Below are 20,990 nucleotides of genomic sequence, written 5' to 3'. Positions count from 1 at the left end.
TAGGTGGTGGAATGTGAGCCGCGACATAGATGCGTGGAGTTGGGCTACGGGCGTGCATGCAGAGGAGCTACGGGCCTCGGGCTGGGGGAGGAGGATGGGCTTGGTGGTGGTGGTCGGTGGCTGCGGTGGGAGGTCGAATCGGCGGCGACGACAGATCTGGGCTGCGACGGGAACATGGCTGAGAAGAGAGAAACGGGAAGGAGAGGGGGGGAAACGAGTGAGCAGGTTTTCAAAAAAAAAAAAAGTGGTTAAAGTGACACATAAGGTGTGCTACGGATCAGTCGTGGATAGGGGCTGATTTGTAGCATTACTCTATGATCATAGACTTACTATTTCATACCACCTGTTTATTATTCTTTTGATTTTTTTTTAGTTTTTTTATTTAATGATTAAAAAATTGACAATTAGTAAAGTAATTGTATATTTTTTTTAATTTTTTCTTAATAATTAAAAATATTAAAAAATACTTTAAAAAATAAAAAAATAATAAAAATTTCAAATACACAATAACATAATAAAAATGTGATAAAATTAAGATAATAAACCTACCATTATCCTTGGTGTTCGTAATCTACTAACGCATTGACAGTGCCATCTTAAGCCAAAAGGCATTAATATTAAATGAACGATTAAAAAATTAATTGTTCCCCCTTCCTTTTTTAAAAAAAATATTTTCCATTCTGTTTTTGGAATGTTGCAAACGTTCATATCCACTATTTAAGTACTTGCTTAAAAAATCATTTTTTTTTTTCCATTTCCATTTTTTGGTTTCGAGAGTTAAATAGGAGGTTAGTTAGTTTGTTTTTTTTTTAATAACCGAAAAAACTTCATTCAACAATAAACATTACAAACGCAACACTTTCTTGCGCCATTGGCAAGAGAGAGAGAGTTGTGAATAAGGTCCCCGGCCGTTTGACAACACAACATATCTCAATTATTCATATATATATATATATATATATATATATATATTATCCGATATTTTCTTTTCAAACGTAACACTTTTTGATTTTTAATTTTTAATTTTTTTTATCTAATTATTACTTAATAATTATAATTTTTTTAAACTCTAAAACAAAACACAAAAAATAATACTACTTTTTTAAATTTCAAAATAAAAATTATATTCAAACAATTTTTTAACTTAGATAAAATTTATATTCAACTTTTTTTTCTCCTTTTCCAAAACTCAATTAATAAAATATCTTAACTCAAAAAATTTTATTATTATTGATAGATATATACTGAAATATTCTAAATATCCAAACATGTCTTTATGTCTAGTGTAGTTTTGCTTCTCTTTTGGGTCCCCGGCGGTTTGACAACACAACATATTTCAATTATTCTTATATATTATCCGATATTTCCTTTTCAAACTAACACTTTTTAATTTTTAATTTTCAGTTTTTTCATCTAATTATTATCTAATAATTACGATTTTCTTAAACTTTAAAACAAAACATAAAAAACAATACTATTTTTTCAAATTTCAAAATAAAAATTATATTCAAACAATTTTTTAACTTAGATAATATTTATATTCAACTTTTTTTTTCTCCTTTTTTAGAACCCAATTAATAACATATCTTAACTCAAAAAAATTTATTATTATTGATAGATATATTAAGATATTCTAAATATCCAAACGGGTCTTTACGTCGAGTGTAGTTTTGCTTCTCTTTTGGGTTTTGTTTTGTTTTAAATAACAATGTGACCGCCACGTACTATAGCCCATATAATTTATCATTTAATTCACTACATGTCTAAATATGAGTATAGCGTATTATTGTAATTTTAAGGTTTAACATGAAATTAACTTACTAAAATTTTATTTTATTTTATTTTTGACGACTACTAAAATTTTAGTTAGACTGATATATAGGATCACAAGAGAGTACAGGGTACAACAATTAACTTTACACTTTAATTTTTATCCAATTTGAAGCTAGACTTTATTTGATTTTACTACATGAACTCAAATGGACCAAGTACTATTGACCCTAAAATGCAAACATAATATTTTATTATTTATTATTATGATTCGTTACACTCTAAAATCATAATTATACCCTGATTATTATAAAATATCTTCCATTTTCACGGAATTTTGCACAATGTCATCCCATAGAATCTGTAAGGAATAAATAAATAAATTCAATACATTTTCACTTCAATCATATATATATATATATATATTAAATATAATTTAAGGGTATAAAAATTATAGATCCCACCTTGAAAATAAAATCTTCAAAAATGCTCAATATGGTTAAAATATAGGATAATGACAAGTTTATTACTCTCTTACCACCATTTTACTACTGATTTTAAATTTTTATTTTTTAATTATTTTTTTAACATCCTTAATCACTAAGAAAAAATTAAAAAAATATACAATTTCACTAATAGTACTCACTTCCTTAACTATTAAGTAAGAATAATAAAAGGAATAATAAATGAGTAGTAGGAAGTAGTAATTTATCCTAATATATATATATATATATATATATATATATATATATATATATACTTATATATATTGTAATTTTGGCTTGTCAAAGCTGTAAAGTGTAGTCTAAGCATCACTTCCGAGTTTATTAACAGTGATCAATTTGAGGTCAAAGAAAATCACAAAAAAAAAAAAAAAAACTCATAAAATTGATATATATGGCCGCTAGATGTTATATATAAATCTAGTTTATAATAAAAGAGTTTTACAATTTAATATATTACAATAAACAAGAATGAAGTCAGAGTTATAAATTTAGAAGGATCGGTTTGAAATAAATAGTTAAATTTGAAACTTTTTCAAGACAACCTTTAACGAGATGATAAAAAGACTTGTAAACAATAAGAAAGAAACAAATATAATTTAAATTTAAAATTGTAATTTTGTGAGATTTCTTTGTAAATTAAATACTTGTTTTAACACTAAATTTGTTTACAAAAGTTTATACTTTCAGGACCAAGAGTACAAATCATTAAGATCCAATCATCATAATTTCATAAAAAGAAGTGTCTAATTTTTATAGACTACAAATTATAATTTTCGAGTTGAAAATAACATGTGATTTTAGCCTCCTCTTCTTCATTTTTTTTTAATATCAATCTCAATGCATTAAAATCATATTTATCAGATGAATAACATTAAGTTCAAGTACATACATTAAAACAATAAAATGATAATTATTAAAATAAAACATCTAACTAGGGTGTAACCGATCCGATCTGATCTGGTTTTAGACAAAATTTAAGACCGAACCAATATGCACTGGTTTTGTATTTTTCAAAACCAATTAAGCACTAGTTATCCTTCTAAACTAGTCACTACAAGAAACAGTGCCTTTCCCGGCGCCTAAATTCGCTGCTAATATGCATAAAATCGCTGCCAATACTTATTTGCAGCGATTTACGCTGCGTCGGCAGTCCGTCGCAGTTGTTGCGCCTTTTTAAAAATTTGTCAGCGAAATGAAAAATGCGTCGCCAAAAATTTTTATTAGCAGCGATTTTTCCCCCCGCAAATATACTTAATTTCGCCGCAAATAATGATTGAATTTCACTCTTCTATCGCTGCGAAAAAGTATTTGCAGCACTTTAGATTGTTGCGAATACCCAAATAATCGCCGTAAATAGCGCATATTTTTGTTGCAGCGTTTTTAAAATCGCTGCTAATAGTAGCCCCAAACTTATTTGCGGCGACTATGTTTTGCTGCTAAAACTTATTAGCATCGACTTCTTTCACCGCAAATAACAAACTTATTTGCGGCGACTATATTTCGTTGCTAAAGCTTATTAGCATCGACCTTTAGTCGCCGCAAATAACCTCGTCATATGACTTTGTTTTTGGCGTCCAACTAAGTTCGCCGCAGATGAGGAATATTTCTTTTTGCAACGAAATAATAATCGCCGCAAAAAATCGTTTTGATTGTTAGATTGCTTTGACGTCCACTCTTGTTCGCCGCAAAACAACTTTTTTTATTAGATTAAATCTTTTTGCGGCGAATTATAAATCGCCGCAAAAGAGATTTTGAACCTAAAATATGCAGTATACGTACAGAATGCAAAATTTGTAGTGGGTACCTAATTCCCTGCTCCAACTGATTCACAACATTACCAAATAGTACTTTAATCCAATACTTGTAAGCATAAAATGTTGTACATTAATATATATAAATTCAAGTTCTCATCCAATACATCATCAATACATCATACCCTTTAAGGTTACTATAAACTGGCATATGGTGCATTAATGGAAGGCAATAATGTCTTACAAATGGGAGCAGCTAATGTCTCTTACAACTTTAATCATGAACAAACATATCACTTGCATCCACAATCCAAGTGATACATGTCTAAACAAATATCAAAAATATGCTTGCTTGGGTGGTGTTCATCCGCAACTTCGAGATATCGATCGTTGATGATTTGCGATGACTTGTATATTGAGGGGCAAAGATCGATGCAGCTGTCTGGAACAGGGTTATCGCCGCAAATTTAGATTTATGCCTTCTACATTCGCTCCACAAAAGAAATATCCATAAAATGAAAATCTGCAATTAATATAAAAACAAATGGTGTACATGAACAAATAATGGGGCAATTAATAGGAAATCTGCAGTGGAGTACACTGCCTTCTACATTATATAATTTTTTTAAAGCATAAAACTCACACGATTTCTTGGTAGAAATTATGTAAAACCTATTAATACATTCTAAACCAAAAGAGTTGGGGGATCGAGGGTTTCCAAAATTTCCAAGCCTTGAATTCTACGTAATTCTCAAGAGTATATACTACATAGTAGGCTTAGTTCCACTCCAACATGTTGAGATGAGAGACAAAATGCGTGCATGCGTGCTATGCCATTATACGTACCCGGCCCCTTTTTGTTTTGGGGTTCAACATATATAACGTTCATTTCTCTCATATATAGTGTCCTTAAACATGTGCTCCTAATTATGGTAGGCTGGTGGACTGTCGCTCTCATGTCTCTTCGTCCCCTCCACTCCTCTTTTACCTACTCAATCACCAGCTCTACTAGTCCCCTTTAATTGCTTTGACGCTCCGATTGATTCCTCATGCCGGATACATCCTACAAGGTTGGAATGTTCTTATCTTTAACTCGACCCGCTCCCTTCAAGAAAAACAAAAGGAATCTAAATTTTTCCCATTCCAAGCAACTTCAAGTTCTCCGTACATTTTCAGGGAAACTATTTGGTTATTAACGTACCTGTTAACTGTTTGTATATTTATCCTCAAAGAGAGTCGAAATTTTTTTATTCTTTTTACATGCAAACACTCTATTATTGTGTGGCCACGTCACTCATAAAAATAATTTAAAACAAAAATATTTTTTATACTAACTGATATGGTAGTTTTTTTATATCAATAATATATTTGGTGTGTAAATAAGTAGGATGGTAAAAATATTTTATTTTTCAGTTTTTGGGCCAGACCTTGCCCATATATTTCAGTTTTTGGTGTGGAGTACACTGCCTTCTACATTATATAATTTTTTTAAAGCATAAAACTCACACGATTTCTTGGTAGAAATTATGTAAAACCTATTAATACATTCTAAACCAAAAGAGGAAAAAATCCATGATTTCTTTTCCATCTAGCTAGCTAGCTACCTAATAGAAATATATATTGTTAATCTAATTAAAAAAGGTATTAAAATGGAAGTATATATATGTATTCAAGATGATTATGATCTGTATTAGATCATGTGGTACATTATATTTGCATATACCACATGCATAAAAAAAAATATGATTCCAAATGTGCACGGGTTGTTTATGAAAACTTATTAAACTATCAAGCTGCCATCTACAATTTGAGTACAAGGCACGAATGAACATCAACTATCAAGCTGCTGAGAGTAATAAAAACTATCAAGCTCTACTCTAAAACAAGTAAACAACATAACTAAATTTAAGAAGAAAAGACTACATGTAGTGATGGTATTACCTATCCAGAAGCCTCGTATGATCTGAAGTTACTTCAAGCTTTTGAAGGAATTTCTCCATTAATTCTACGAACATCCTATTAAACATAAACAAAGTTAGGTTTGACACCCACCACACTTATACATCCATCATAAAGTTCCCAACTCTTGAAAACTATAACATAATTTAAGGCCGAATTTGCAATCAAAGTACATATCAATACTCATCCCAAGCATGCTGAGTAAAAACCATCCCAGACTCAGAGTCTAAGTCAAAACCTCTATATGCGTCTAAATGTCTAGGCTCAACAGGTACGCAATGGGATATGGGGTAAACGTATAAGTAATTCACCGGTAGATATACAAGTGTTGATGTCTGTTCTGGTAATTTTTTACAGGATACCATCAAGTACCTTAAAATCTATTCGGTGGCGTAGCTCACGTCCAGGATATGTGCATAGTCCGAAGTATGTGTCACCACCATGATCAGTACCCTGTGCACATTTTAACCCCATGCTTAGTACTATAAAATAATGTAGTACCAAATCAATTAATTGAAGATACCAAAGATCCCATCATCATCATGATCTCCGTTACATTAATACAATATTGTTTGACAATTAGCTCCAATATGGAAGATAAGATATAATATATATATATATATATATATATATCATTATAACATAGATGATACCGCTCTAAATTATTTTTCCTTTAATAAACTTTAAACAAGATTTTTATTTCTGTTTGATGTATTATATTTTAGTTGATAAATTTAACTCTTTGCTATATATTATTTACTTTTCATTTAATTAGTAATTACAAAAATGGTCGGGTGGTGGCTTTATAGACTAAATATTAGAAGTGATAACACAAATATGTTGGGATAATTGATTCATATAGTTTAGCTTCATTCTTAAAAAGTAATAACACAAATAGCCTAGTACAACTTTATTCTTAAAAGTATATGTTTATAGATCATATACAAAGATAAATGTTTGGTTGATCACAAACAGAAATTAGAAATAGTTGTCATACAAACTGAAATACATACCTACTTATATATACACCCCTAATATATATTTATATAGTTTGTTGTGATAAATTAATTAATTGCAAAGCTTTTTATATTGTAAGATAAATTAATCTCTATATGCAGATAGTCAGTTAGTAGACTGTAAATCATAAGCAGATCAATTCTCGTTATCCCATTCCCTAGCTAGCTAGCTTCCCCCAGCCAAAGAATAAAAAGATGGCGGTACTGGTGGATACCTTAAGGCCAGTCAATTCTAAATTTCCATGGAATTTTTCAAAACAAGTTTTTATTTCAATATATATATTTATAGCACTCGAATTTTAGAGGTTAATTATGCCTCAATATTTGATACAGAAAATCTCAATAGCTTAAGGTATTGACAAGTATTATAGCACTTGAAAAACCAAGGGAAATCCTTTTTTCTGCTCAGCTCATGTTTAATTGGCCACCAGTACTAGAAAGAACTTGAGTTCCCCCAACTAGCAAGAACATAGATATATGAATATTAACTACAAAAAGACAACTATAATGATGATCATATTCGAAATACCCTATAACTAAATTTATACTTGTGGGGTTTTTAATTGAAGTTATGATCTTGATTATGCAGTGAAATTGTGGACAGTACTGTGCTAATAGATGCAAGTGAATTTTCCCCCAAAAAGGGCCATAAATGCTACAAGAAAAAGGCTCTTTTTTTTATTGAACATCACCGGCGATTTTTGCCAACTGCTAATATCTACAACTTAGACCAGCACATATAGAAAAGGCAGATATACAAAAATTAAACCTCAAGGAAGAACATAGGACTGAGATTGACAGTGTAAAAAAATTATTGTACAAACAAAAATTATACCTAAAACGAAGAACATGGGAATGAGAAAATTTAGATAAGAAAATATACTTGAAATGTAATTTAGATAAAAAATTATCACTCAGAAACCAGAATGCATAAGCTAGAGATCAACAAATCCATTAAGACTGCAACTATGTTCGACACACTCTTAATCAGTACCCACCAAAATGCATAATTTTTGCAATAAGCAGCTCATGCGAGGATGAAGGGGGAGAGCAATTTCTTAAAGGGAACCACTTACAAGTGTCGATGGATGATCTCGACCGCCGATATTGGCCTTCCCAAAACAATCACTCGGAAACGGACCGCGGGGAGGCACTGACTCCGCTGCTGCTTCAAGTCTGGAATGAGGGGCCTGGGAAAGGGTTTTTGCTCCAGAATCGCCGGGCGCGAACAATTACAGAGAACAATTTGGTACGCCAAAATGGGGACGAAGGAAATCGGGATTTGGGGGGAAATAGGGATTTGGGGGGAAATCAGAAAATCGATGGAGGTAATGGCGCCGTTTTCATTAAAATCAGATTCGCAGCGAACTTATGCGTCGGCAGAACATCACACGATTTTGCGGCTGTTTAATTCGCCTTAAGTCTCGTTAAAATCGCTGCAAAAGTAAAAAGTTTTTTACGGCGAAAATTTTCGCCGCAAATAAGCATAAAATCGCCGCAAAAAAGGAGAATAATACGCACGGGTTGGTAGCCGCGTCGACCAAACCTATCGCCGTAAATAATGACTTATTGCGGCGACATTTATTGCAGCAGACCAAAAATCGCCGCAATAGAGCCATTTTCTTGTAGTGAGTATATCTAGTTTTACCAGTTTTCGGTCTGGTTCGGTCCTATTTTTCGATTTAAATAATTTACAAATTTGTCTTACAAAATCTGTTTATAAAAAATATATATATATATATTGTTTTAAAAAAATCTGTTACTATTTATAAAAATTTTCTTTATAAAAAAATCTACTATTTAAAAAAAATTCTGCTATAAAAAAACTGATATAAAACAAAATGTTATACAAAAAATCTGCAATAAAAAGAAAATTATTTATGATGTTAATTGCTAATTTATTACTAACTTAGAGAATGTCAATATACTAATAATATATGTTATACGTTATAGAATATATATTATATATTATATAATAATACATTGATTTACTAATAATATATATACTATATTAATAGTGATATTAATACTATATAATAACATATAGTCATAGTGATAATTATATAATATCTTATATTTAATTACAATATATATTATTATATATAATTATAATTTATGTTATTATATATATTATATAATATAAAAAAATATTATATATAATATTAAAAAAATTAATTTAAATATATATTATAATGAACCGGTCCAGTCCTAAAAGTTATAGAATCGGAACTAAACCGATTCTGATCGGTTTTTATATTTTATAAATCAGTTTTGGATCGAACCGGTGGAACCGGTTCGGACTGGACCGGTCTCTTTTTTCTATTAAAATTTACACCCTTACATCTATCAAACTAGATCGTTCAAGAAATATGACAAATCACTTGCATGCCACGAATAACCGGACATTTCAAAAATTGTTTGACCGAGGTCCATCCGTTTGGATATCTAGGTTTGGATATTATAACACCTCAAATTTATTTTATTTCATCTCATCTAATTATTATAATTATTTTAAATTTCTACATCAGATATAATAAATAATTCAACTTTTTAAAATCTCAAAATAATAATAATATTAAAAAAATAATTTTCTAATAATATTTTATTCAAATTTTAATTTTCATCTCAACTTATCTCAACTCACTATCTAAACTTATAAATAATTTGTAAAATAATTCGTAAATAGTATTAAATAGTTTATAAATAATAGTGAATAGTTGTAAAATAAGATATATGAGAATAATTGTGTTTTCAAATAGACCCATAAAAAGATGAGAGTATTGAGAACAATTTTTTAGAACAATTGTATTCCCAAAAAGATAGGAAAAATGACACAATTACAAGTTTCTTTTTATATAAATTTTAAACAACTACGTGTTTAATGAGAAATATTTTTATAAAACAATTTATAGAAGTAAATAATTTTACATAAATGCTCTCAATTTAATATAAAGTTGTATGAGAACTACAAAAAATAATTGTAAGGGGATACTTAGAGAATGAGATGAGATGTGAATTTTATGAATAATAATAAGATAGTTTGTGAATAGTAGTGAGATAGTTTGAGTTAAATATTTATTAGATTTGAGAAAGGAGAGAAAAAATATTGAATAAAAAATATTATAAAATTAAAATATTTTTAGAATATAATATTTTAATATTATTTTTCTTTTAGAGATTTAAAAAAATTAATTTTTTTCTATTTAAAATTTTAAAAAAATATAATAATTAATTAGAAAGTGTTTAGTTTGAACGTTGGAACCAGATGAGATGAAATTTACAATTTTTACAATGATGGAAAGTGTATTACTCAAAAGATAGATGGTATTGACTATTGAGTTGGAATACACTACTCTCTCCTCATAATTGTACCGCTCTATACGACCGTTTGTCAAAATTTTTTATTTATTTTTTATTTAGTGATTAAAAAAGTAATTTTAAGTATATTAATATATTTTTTTTATTTTTTTAAAATATTAAAAAAATGTAAAAGAAAAAAAAATCAAAAAGCTTGAGCGGTACGCCCAGCGCTAAACGCAGGGCGGCATGGTGGCGTTGCCCCTATTGAGTTGCAACAACGCTTGTTATGCCGCATATGCTGAGAAACTCCCGGCGAGGGCAAAGGGCCATTCGAACTCTACGCCATGCACAGTTTCAGACTTTCACTCACTTCTTTCAAGAAACCATTGTTTTACGTATAGGATGTATTCTCAACTTTTTTAAATGCAGGCACTGTCAGTGTCACCGAAGAACGGAAGATGATCTGCGTGCGTGAATAGAAAAAAGTTTTGAACTTTGAAAAGAGACAAAAAGACAACAGTGTAAATGCATGTTGGATTTCCCAAGATTTGTTTTGGTTGGTACATATTTATGAGTCCGTTCTCCACCCTCTAGTGTCCTCTTCCTCTTGCTTCTTTTATGGCTTCAAGGCCCACAAATGCCGCAGCTTTAATTCAAACTTGAAAAATCTCTCTCTCTCTCTCTCTCTCTCTCCATCTTTCCAAGGCATTTTCTCTTTCCAGCTTTATAGCTTTACAGACTTACAGTTACTGGGAGAGTTTTGTTTGCTCAGTCCGTGTTCCTGAGAATTACATACCGCCATAACCCCTCGTCTGCCTGAAAAATCTCACATTCTTCCCTGTTCGCCCAGATTTTCTTCCGGTATTGTCTTGTATTTTCAAAGTGGGTTTCTCATGGAGGTCTCCCAGCTGCTACTCGAATTCCCCAAGAGAACAAGCTGACCGAAAGTAATGTTTTGTTTGATAAGATCAAGGTGAGACTCACCGTCTTTTAGCTCCTACGTTGCCATGGAGGAATCTTGTTCTTGTTTCCGTTTCTTGCTATCTATTTAGCGAGGCCTTGTTTCCTCTTTGTTGTTGTAAAACACTCTTCCAATGTTCGTTTTGGGTCCAGCACGGAATGTCTTTTTAGGCAATGTCAGCTTTGATCTGTTTAGATATGTAAAAAGAAGAAGATGAGCAATTATAAGGTTGAATCTCATCTCTACCCACCATTCCATACCCCAAAAGGGAGGGAGATGAGATGAGACTGCGTATGTGACCTTTCTCTAAACCTTTTTTCCTTCCTTTCTTTTAATGTTTTGTTTCCCAGCAATTTTACCTTTTTCGTTTACTTTTTATTTTGGGATGTTAGCTTGGTCTATCTTCCGAAATCCCAGAATGAAACGAACGAACAAACAAACAAAAACAAAACAAAAGAATGTTACAGAGATGCTAATTAGCGAAAGGACACGATTTCATCTTTATAGTCCTTCGGATCTCGTGTTGGACAGTCTTGAATCTTTTGTTGGTGTGGAAGGAACTGCAAAGTTGTTGGAGCATCTAGTAGCATTGCTACAAAGATGCATTGATCTTGATTGAACTAGAGTCACTAAAGGAGGTCTCTATTCAACCATTGTACGGATAAAAAGTAGATTGGAACTCTCATTTATTTATGGGTTGCTAGCAAAAGGGCATAAACGTCCTAAATTCGGTCAGGGAGCCTTGTAAAAGATCAGATTTTAAGGTTGGATGTTGTAGTAGTAAAGGGCTAAGTTTTAGGTGAGAGGAGGAAATAATGGGGGAGGTTGGTAGGGAAAGAAAGAAAGGAGGGGGTAGAGTCGATAGGGGAAGGAGATAGCAGGGGAAGAAAGCGAGGGAGGAGGAAGGAGACATCGTGCCTATCCAGAAGGATGAAAGTGGGGCTACCTTCAACCTCTCCAACCAACCACCCTCCTCCCTGGAAAAGCTCTCTTCTTCTTTAGGGAGGGATCCTCCCAATCTTTCCTCCCATGTAGGTGGGTGGAGAGGAGATGAGAATTTTAAAACTAGAGAGAGTAACTAAAAGACTCATTTCTTAATAGCTATCAAGTCCATTGTATCTGTTGTGATTTGAGTATGAAAATCCACCATTAGTACTTGTTAACTTTGTGGTCTTAAGCCTTGAATGGATATGTTGTCCAAACCGTATATCTAGGTATGAACAAGTTTGAGCAGTGACTTTCAAAAGTAGTGGAGAATATAAATTTAATTTGCATGGATTTAGTTATAATTATGTTATTCTAACAACTCAACTTTTTCAGATTATGATTCAATTTAAGATTTGACAACTTGTACTCGTACTATTATACTTAAATAAAAGCTTTTGTCAACTATGTTCATGTTTGTGCTTAAATACATTGTTTTTTTGAATTTCACATGGATCGCCGCATAGGTGTCATCTGATCCCACGTTGATAAATATTGAATGAGATGGATCACCACGTAAGTGTATTGTCTCATATCATAATCTGATGTTAGCCTGGTGGGTCAGCGATAGCGTATTGTCTCATACCACTTGTGGGTGACGTTAAACCTTTTGTGGCTTTTTGTGTTGTGTGATTTTGTTTCGATCAAGTGAACATGTTGATTGAGGTTCATTGACTAGTTTCCTCTATACTCTACACAAATTTCTGTATAACAGTATTGTTAAGTGGAACTACACTTCCTCTCTTTGAACTACAAAATTGACATTTGACACTCAATTGAAGCATAAGTTGTAATATGCACTATTAATTAACATCCAAATATTAAGATTGCAATAAGAGGCATTAATTTTTAATTTGTCTGAATAATATTTTATACAAGCAGTAGATACTAATTCTATTTTAGATGATTAACTTTCACCTTGAGGTGACAATCCGAGAGGCCAGAATTGCCGCAATCAAGCATACTACTGATAAAGAACACAATTTTGCAACACTATTAATACTTGAATATTTGTATTTGCCCTGCTATTCTACCCAAACATGAATGAGGAAGAGTTACAGGCATAAAGAATGTTTAATCAGGTGAAAGTACCACATTTCAACGTCTGTCTCTTGGACATCAATTTTGATGCCTTGTGTATTGTTCACACCTCATTTGTATCTCTATTTGGAATATTTTTCTCGTATTTTTGGCCAACTATTTGGAATGTGTTTTTCAGATAGCAACAAAAAGAAAGATTTTTCCCCTCTTGAGGCCAGAAAATAGCTACTATTTGGTGTGTTTGCGCCCACCTTATATGTTGAATTAAAAAGGGTTGACGATAGTTTTTTTCCCCTTCTGTTGGGATCTTAATTGCAGGTAAATTGATAGTTTTAGAGCTCGCACTAACTTCTACTAAGATAATGCCTTCACCTTTTGTCCGATTTTCACAATATTGACAGTCTAATGTATATAGTGCATTATTTTTGTATATTGTTTCTAATTCCTTTTGATTTTTGCTAATATTCTGCAGATCACTAGCTTGAAGTTACGAGTATTATCTCCCTTCTTGAATCAATAGTATTTAAGTGAATCAAATGCCAAGATCAAGGTTAGAGAATGCAGTGCATGCAATTTATTATTGAGTTTTTGTTTTATGGTGCATGCTTCAAAACCAGTTGTCAGAATTATGTTTGTATGTACATCCTAGCGGCAAGCTAATAGAAATTAACATAATAATGTTGATATCTAGAGGCAGTTCCAAATAACTTGACTGGCAAGGATTAACAGATCCATTGCGAAATTGCTGCTCGAAGCTGCCCATGCCAGATTCCAAACTGATTGTGGTGCATATCCAAATTGCATGCAATAGAACATTAACCTTTGATTAGTCCGTGCAAAGTCATTCTCAATTTTTCCTCTACAAGTTTGACTTATGATAAAAGGTCGTTAATTAATCAAGATTGAGGATGCGATGGGGGCATATTACTATTGATTTGAACAAAGTCATGTAACTAGTAGAATAAAAAAAATAGTGTATATGAACAAAGACATTTGCTGAGGCAAGATGTTATATGAAAAGAGGAAAAATAAAAAACATGAACTATTCTTGTATGTTGCTCAGAAGCAGACATAACAACTGGTCTGGCTATTGTCCTGGAATGGTAAGTGTATGCAGGTCTCTTGTATGCAGAGATTATTCTACCACTCTATACAGAAGAATGGATGACGTGATTCTATTGTACACAACATCATCTAGTTTTGAGAGAACTTAAACCAAGCTGATGACATCAATTAAGTACACATTAGAGGAGGTTGAGTTAATTATTTTGTAGAGTATGTTGTGTCTCATTACAGTAAACTTGAATTGTCAGTTGCAGCATCTTTGACACTGAGTTAACAATATAATCGGCAATATAATATATAAGTTGTTATTTTAAAATATAGTGCTCAATTATAAATATGCAAATATGTTCCTATCTGTTGCGTCAATTGATAATGTGAGTATTCCTTTCTTAATGTAGTTTGGTCCTAACATTGTTTATTTTTGGCATGTAATTCCCGGTCAATATATATTGCTATTAACTCTATAAGCTCCTGGTTACTCCAATCATGGTATATGATTTCATTGTACCCTTAGCAGTGGTGTGGTAGCTACTACGATTATTGGTTCTTGCACCATATGCTCAGTTCAAACCATCATCCCTTTACAGGAATATTGTTTTATGTATTTTTTTCTTGCACTATCAAGGATATATGATTTCTTCTTAATTGTGTGAATGGAATTTTCTTCTATATATATATTCTATTGTTGTCATAAACAGGGGAACAGAAATGCCCCAAAGGCAGTCTCCTCGAGGCGCACATCCACATAGGACATCTGGTTCTGATTCAGATCCACAGCATCATCGGCCAATTACTGAACGGAGTCCCAAGCTAGGGGATCGTAGGTCCCCAAGAGGTGCTCAATCTGCTTCACTAAGCCAGAAGAAACTTGGCACCCGCATTTCAGACTTAGAATCTCAACTTGGGCAAGCACAAGAAGAGCTAAAGATTCTGAAAGAGCAATTAACTTCAGCAGAGGCTGCAAAGAAAGAAGCTCAAGAGCAATTGGAGAAGAAAACAAAGAAGCCAGTTGTTCTAGAACTAGTGGAGATCCAAGGAAAGGATCCTCCAACGGAAATTCAAGAATATAACAGAAAAGACAGCACTCCTCAAGATGAGGGTCTGGATGATAAACGGCAGGAAACTGATATTTTGGAAGTTTCGGTGGAAAATGTAACAGCGGAGCCCAAGGATGATAAAAGCCAGCTGACTGATCAGGTTGAGAAAGAAACCAAACAAATTGTCACATGTACTGAACCACCAGAAACTCCAGAGCTGGAGAAACCATCCTTCCATGACTTGGCTCTGAAGAAGGACGAGATAGATATGCTGAAAGACATGTTAGAAGAGAGAAAAAAGGAACTAAAGTTGTTCAGTCAAGAAAACGAGAAAATGAGAAACCAGTTGAGTGAAGCAGCATTAGAAGTATCATCTTCTAAAACAAAGGAAGGGGAAACGGCCTTGAAGTTGAGCCAGCTGGGAGAAGAGTTGAAAAAAAGCAAAGCAAATGAAGCTCTGCTGAATGAGAAGCTGAAAGCTGTGGAAGAAGCAAAGGAGACACTAGAGCTAGAGATGAAGAAGATGAGAGTACAGACAGAGCAATGGAGAAAAGCAGCAGATGCTGCAGCAGCAGTGCTTGCTGGGGGTGTGGAGATGAACGGGAGAATCTCTGGGAGATGCGTCTCCATGGAGAAGCATTTTGGTGGTGTATTTGAGACACCTGCTGGTGGATACACTAGCTTTGTTGGATCACCGGGGATGGATGATGATTTGGATGGTCTTGGAAGTGGAAAGCGAAAGGGTTCAGGAATTAGAAAGTTTGGAGACTTGTGGAAAAAGAAGAGCCAGAAATGAGACTCAAAATAACTTAAAGAACTTGATTCACTGTCATGATGTGTGTACAAGGGGAGCAAAATAGTTGCTTGCTGTTTTGCAGCCGGTTTCCGCCATGTTTTAGTAGTTCCCAACAGTTCCTCCATCACGTTCCTTGTATGGTGCATGTATATCAAACCTTTAAGGGATGTATGATTGTAGTATGGACTACGTTTTTGGAACCCATTTCCGATATGGTTCATTTTGTAGCACAGCCCTGCCTGAAGAATCTTCCCACTGCAAGTCCTTTGTTCTATGCTAATCATATCTTGCTCTATCATTTTGATATCCTGTCCCTGAAAAACACTTCCCTCACAGCTTTTTATCTATTTTATGGTATTCTTACCATCTCATTTTCTATTTCCTGTTTAGAAACGACCAATCATTCTGATGGGAAATTAACCTTACAGGAAAAGCCATTTTGTAAGAAATGCATATATTGAGAAACACTTTTCAACGGCAATAATGATAGATATACAATTTTGTTTCAAATGAAGAGCAGCTAGCTATATAAGATTTGAGATTTAAATTGCAAGGTTGCAGGGCATTCACCACAAGCATTTACATATTGGACTACTAGCTATGAGGGTAGATGCATTAGAGCATTCACATTGGACTAGTTCCACTTTCACTCAAGGTTGTATTTGGATAATGAGGTAATTTTAGATATTTTGTGAATAGTAGTGAAAAAGTAATGATAGAATATTGAATAGTAATGAAAAATATGTAAAAAGTAATAATAAAATTATCAACAATAGTACTACCCAAACTAATTAATTATTTTTTTTTTATAAAACTATATTTCTCACCCTCTAAAATCTTCTCTGCCCAACTAGAAAGATCACCCTCCAAATTTGAGAGCCAGATGTAGTCCTGTTTTTGGTATGTTATGGTTAAAATTTAAATTTTGACTTTTTTTTTTCCTTTCTTTTTCTTGTTTTGAAAATGAAAAGAAAAAGAAAAATGATACCAAACTGACATTTTGCTACATACGGCCTGGCTTAATTTCCTGTGGGCTATCTTGTATTGACTTTACATACACCTTATCATTAAAATTAAAAAGCTCAAAGAAAATAATATATATATATATATATATATATATATATATATATTGACAAACATGCAAGCACATGTCTAATTATTAATGGCCAACCTGGTCAATAGTCTGTGGACTGAATGACACTGTCCTTCGATTATTTTTGGGGAACGTGGGATTCTTTGGATCCCACATTAGGGCTACAGCACCACCTTTCAATATGAGTAATAATATATCTATTTTTTTTAAAATAATGCTATTTTTTGTTTATCTTGTATTTTATCATTTTCAAACAATCACACTGATTTGACTAAATTTAAATGATTTCATACGTTGTGCTTCACCACATACTATCTAGAATCTAGATGACGCGGACTTCTCTAGTTTCTAGAGATAGTTATATTTTACACTTTCTATCTAGATGATGTTGTTTAATGTTTCATTGCATTATCTCAAAATCAACAGTGCTAAAATGAAAACGTCTGCTGCATTTGATGCCACTATTTGGCTTTGGCAACAGAATGAAAACTTGAGTCAAATATTCCCGGGAGGCGATTATTTTCCCGGAATATTTGAAGTAGTTATTTATTTAAAAATATAATTTTTCTATTTGCAAGTCGGTGTTTAAACATACTACTATAAGAGCTTGAATAGCTAGAAAAAAGGTTCCATATCAGTAGTGTATTTGGCGGTGCCAATAAACAGACTTCAAATAAATTATTTTTTAGGAGTATTTTATGATATTTGTTAATAAGGGAGGTTGGTACCCTATCCATTTGGTCTTTAAGCAAGCATTGTTTATGATGGTTATTTGATTTAGATAAGCTTACTTTAAAATATGTTGATTATCTTGGGGGCTGACTGTAAACATTGGGAGTTGAAACCAGATAGACTTGGCCAATAGATATAGTCCCAATCCATGCTGGAGAAGACAATGGTTTGAGTGGGAGAAGTTCTTAGGCCCACTTAAAGGTAATATAAGCAACAACTCAGCAATATCAAAGAAAATCTAAATCTGCAATGGTAGATAAGATAATGATAGTAAGCTTGTATTATTAACAACAAAGGAAGTTACATGAAGTTTGCAGAGGAAAACAAGAAAAAAGGTAAAAAAAAAAAAGAGAAAAAAAGCAAGATTGAAAAAAGAGTATTACAACTATGGGAAATATGAGATATATCTTAATATATTTGAAACACCATTTCTCCTAAAAGGTGACAATCATGTTTGTTACATTATGAGGCTATGATTCTCTCAAAGTTCACAAGCCTGTTATCTGCCAATCTTAAATTGAAAGCAGTTTTTTTGTATTCAAACCATGTAAACTCTTTGTATAAGCTTCTTTCTCCTTTCATGAGTGAGGGTAATGGAGCTATTTTCTCACTCAAAGGTGGTCCACCAAAATATATCATTGAAACTCTAGATTTCATGCTGTTAGCCAAAACCCTGTGTCTTACACTTTGGAACCTCCCATTAGTCATAACCTGCATGCATTCACCAACAGAACACAGAAAAACACATCAAAACAGATTTTATTGGTAAGGAAAAGGAAAAAAGCCCCATGCTAGACATGGCAATCAACACTGGAATTATCCAGAATTTATTTCCTAGTTTTCATATTGGAATTTCTTTGTTTATAAGAACTGTAGCTAGCTGTACCTGTAAAGAATCCCCAACATTGATGAAAAATGAGTTCTGATCAGGTGGGACTGAAATCCAACTCCCATCTCTTAAAGATATTTGGAGGCCAGATGTGTTATTAGATCTCAGCAAAGAAATGATTTGTGGGTCGGTGTGCTCTCCAAAACCAATCATATTGGTGTCATTCAAGGCCTGAAGCTCTGGGCATGGAGGGTAATGATTTAGCCTGAAAACAGAGTCACTCTGTTTGTCCATCAAAAGCTTACTGAACACATTTCTTGGTTGGAGCTTCAATCCATCAGCCATCTGTTCTAGAATTTCACAGCCCATTTTCCTCACAGCTGATACGTAGTCATTCAAAGCCGAGCTGCAGCAATAAAAATAGCATAGACACAAGCAAAACAGAGTTATTAACCATGTGAATCAAGTTCAACTTGAGGATGATTCTGTAAGACTTTTCTTACCGAAACTTCTCTTGGTTTTCTCCAAAAACAGAGAGAAATGACTGAGAACTTGCATCTGGATTGGTTGTGAGAAGAAGGTATTCCACCCAGCCAATATCACCGTTGAGTCCAATACTCTTGTTGCCATACCCCAGTGGAGCAGCAGGCCCTGCTTTTTCTTTCTCTGAGAGAGGTAAGGAGAAGAATCTGACAGCTTTAGCTTCCAAGTTGGTGATGAACTCCATTGGGACCCCATGATTGATGACCTTAAAGAACCCAAACTCTTCGCAGGCCTTGACTATGAGATGCCCGGAGTCGGGTTTTGAGAGGTCTATCAGAGGAATTCCGGAGCATAATGTGGAGGGTATGCAGTTTCTGATATCAGAGTACTGCTCAATTGTTGGTTTGGACAGGACTAACATTGTTGTTGGTGCTGGTCGCGTTTGTTTTCACTATTTTGTGTTTGGGAAGAGAGATTTGGATGGAAAGTAGAGCTAGAGAGATGGATTTGGGTAGGAGTTGATGGATAATGGTATTGTTAGCATTAAAAGAGTTGATTCACATGGTTTGGGGTTCTTGGATATTTATAGCACTAACTTAGGGGTTGGATTGGTGGATTATTTACTTGCCAAATAGTCGAGAGGGAGAGACATATTTATTTATTTTTACCATTATTTTGCTATACCAACTTTTTAAAATGGAACCAAGATTACAATCCCGCTAAAAACGGTCTTGTTGGAATAAATAAAGAAAAATACTTTAACTATAAAAAAGATTATATAAAAGTAATCTCATAAACTGATATGACTTGTTATGATTCGTCAAATTATAAAGTTATTTTTATTATAAAATAGATCTAATATATCATATGAAATCATATCAATTTATAAAATTACTTTTATATAATTCTTTGGTTGACGTAGCGGTACTCTTAAATGAGTGTTGATCTAAATACTTTCTACAATTTTGTAAAAAATTAAAATTGGAAATTGAAATACAACCAAATTCATTGTTAATGAATTATAAAATATATGTTGTACAAAAAATAATAATAACAAGTTGATGACACAGTTCAGAGCAGTTGGATTTCCTTCCATTAAAATTGACATGACAAGTTTACTGCACAACATTGAAAAGGAAATGGTCACATCAATAAGATTCCTTGGATTCGATGTTCTTTTCGTCCTTAAAATTTATTTAACCATCTGGATGGAGAGCTATCAATTGCAGACCTGCGGGTTTAAAAATCCAGGAGAGAGTGAAATGGGACGTGGAGAGCTATCAATTGCAATCAATATGACTAGACCAAGAAGACGTCTTTCTGTACTTCAAACATTAAATTTGAGTGCCTACACTGCTCTGCTCAGCTCTGTTCTGCAACTTTTCTACATAAACCTTTCAGAAAATCAGTAACATTGGCAGCTAAATTTGAAAATAAAAGCAAATGAACTTGTTCTTTAGATCATTCTTTGCTAAAAACTACTGTTCATTAAAGACTTTCCAGCATGCATGGCCTACCAATGAATGGTATCAGGGATTTTCTCTTGAGCTTTCCCTCTCAGATCCTGAGAAAAATTTGCATCCATGGATATGGTCCTACCACCCCCCATTAAATTTCTTGAAAGGGGAAAAATCATCTCAAGAATCATTCAAAATTATTGGTACTTT

General features: G+C 33.0%; 2 protein-coding genes across 3 annotated transcripts; one reads left to right on the top strand and one right to left on the bottom strand.

The window, feature by feature from the left end:
• The first annotated feature begins 10,867 nt into the window (after positions 1-10,867).
• Positions 10,868-16,466, top strand: LOC121237825 (interactor of constitutive active ROPs 4). 2 transcript variants are annotated; one of them, XM_041134715.1, is made up of 4 exons: positions 10,868-11,275; positions 13,467-13,606; positions 13,761-13,838; positions 15,052-16,466. In XM_041134715.1, the coding sequence occupies exons 3-4, from the start codon at positions 13,825-13,827 to the stop codon at positions 16,184-16,186; spliced, it is 1,149 nt and encodes a 382-aa protein (XP_040990649.1). In that variant the 5' UTR covers positions 10,868-11,275; positions 13,467-13,606; positions 13,761-13,824; the 3' UTR covers positions 16,187-16,466. The 2 variants fall into 2 exon arrangements, with proteins under 2 accessions (XP_040990649.1, XP_040990648.1); XM_041134714.1 differs by lacking the exon at positions 13,467-13,606.
• A 1,802-nt stretch (positions 16,467-18,268) lies between these two features.
• On the bottom strand, positions 18,269-19,902 carry LOC121237958 (gibberellin 2-beta-dioxygenase 1-like). The gene is made up of 3 exons (XM_041134893.1): positions 19,344-19,902; positions 18,898-19,246; positions 18,269-18,722 (listed from the first exon to the last, which is right to left on the bottom strand). The coding sequence occupies exons 1-3, from the start codon at positions 19,742-19,744 to the stop codon at positions 18,474-18,476; spliced, it is 999 nt and encodes a 332-aa protein (XP_040990827.1). The 5' UTR covers positions 19,745-19,902; the 3' UTR covers positions 18,269-18,473.
• Positions 19,903-20,990: the final 1,088 nt, after the last annotated feature.

The sequence above is a fragment of the Juglans microcarpa x Juglans regia genome, chromosome 6S, assembly GCF_004785595.1.
Source record: "Juglans microcarpa x Juglans regia isolate MS1-56 chromosome 6S, Jm3101_v1.0, whole genome shotgun sequence".
NCBI lineage: Eukaryota > Viridiplantae > Streptophyta > Magnoliopsida > Fagales > Juglandaceae > Juglans > Juglans microcarpa x Juglans regia.
The sequence above is the reverse complement of the archived record's forward strand: the minus strand, read 5'-3'. Positions and strand labels throughout refer to the sequence as shown.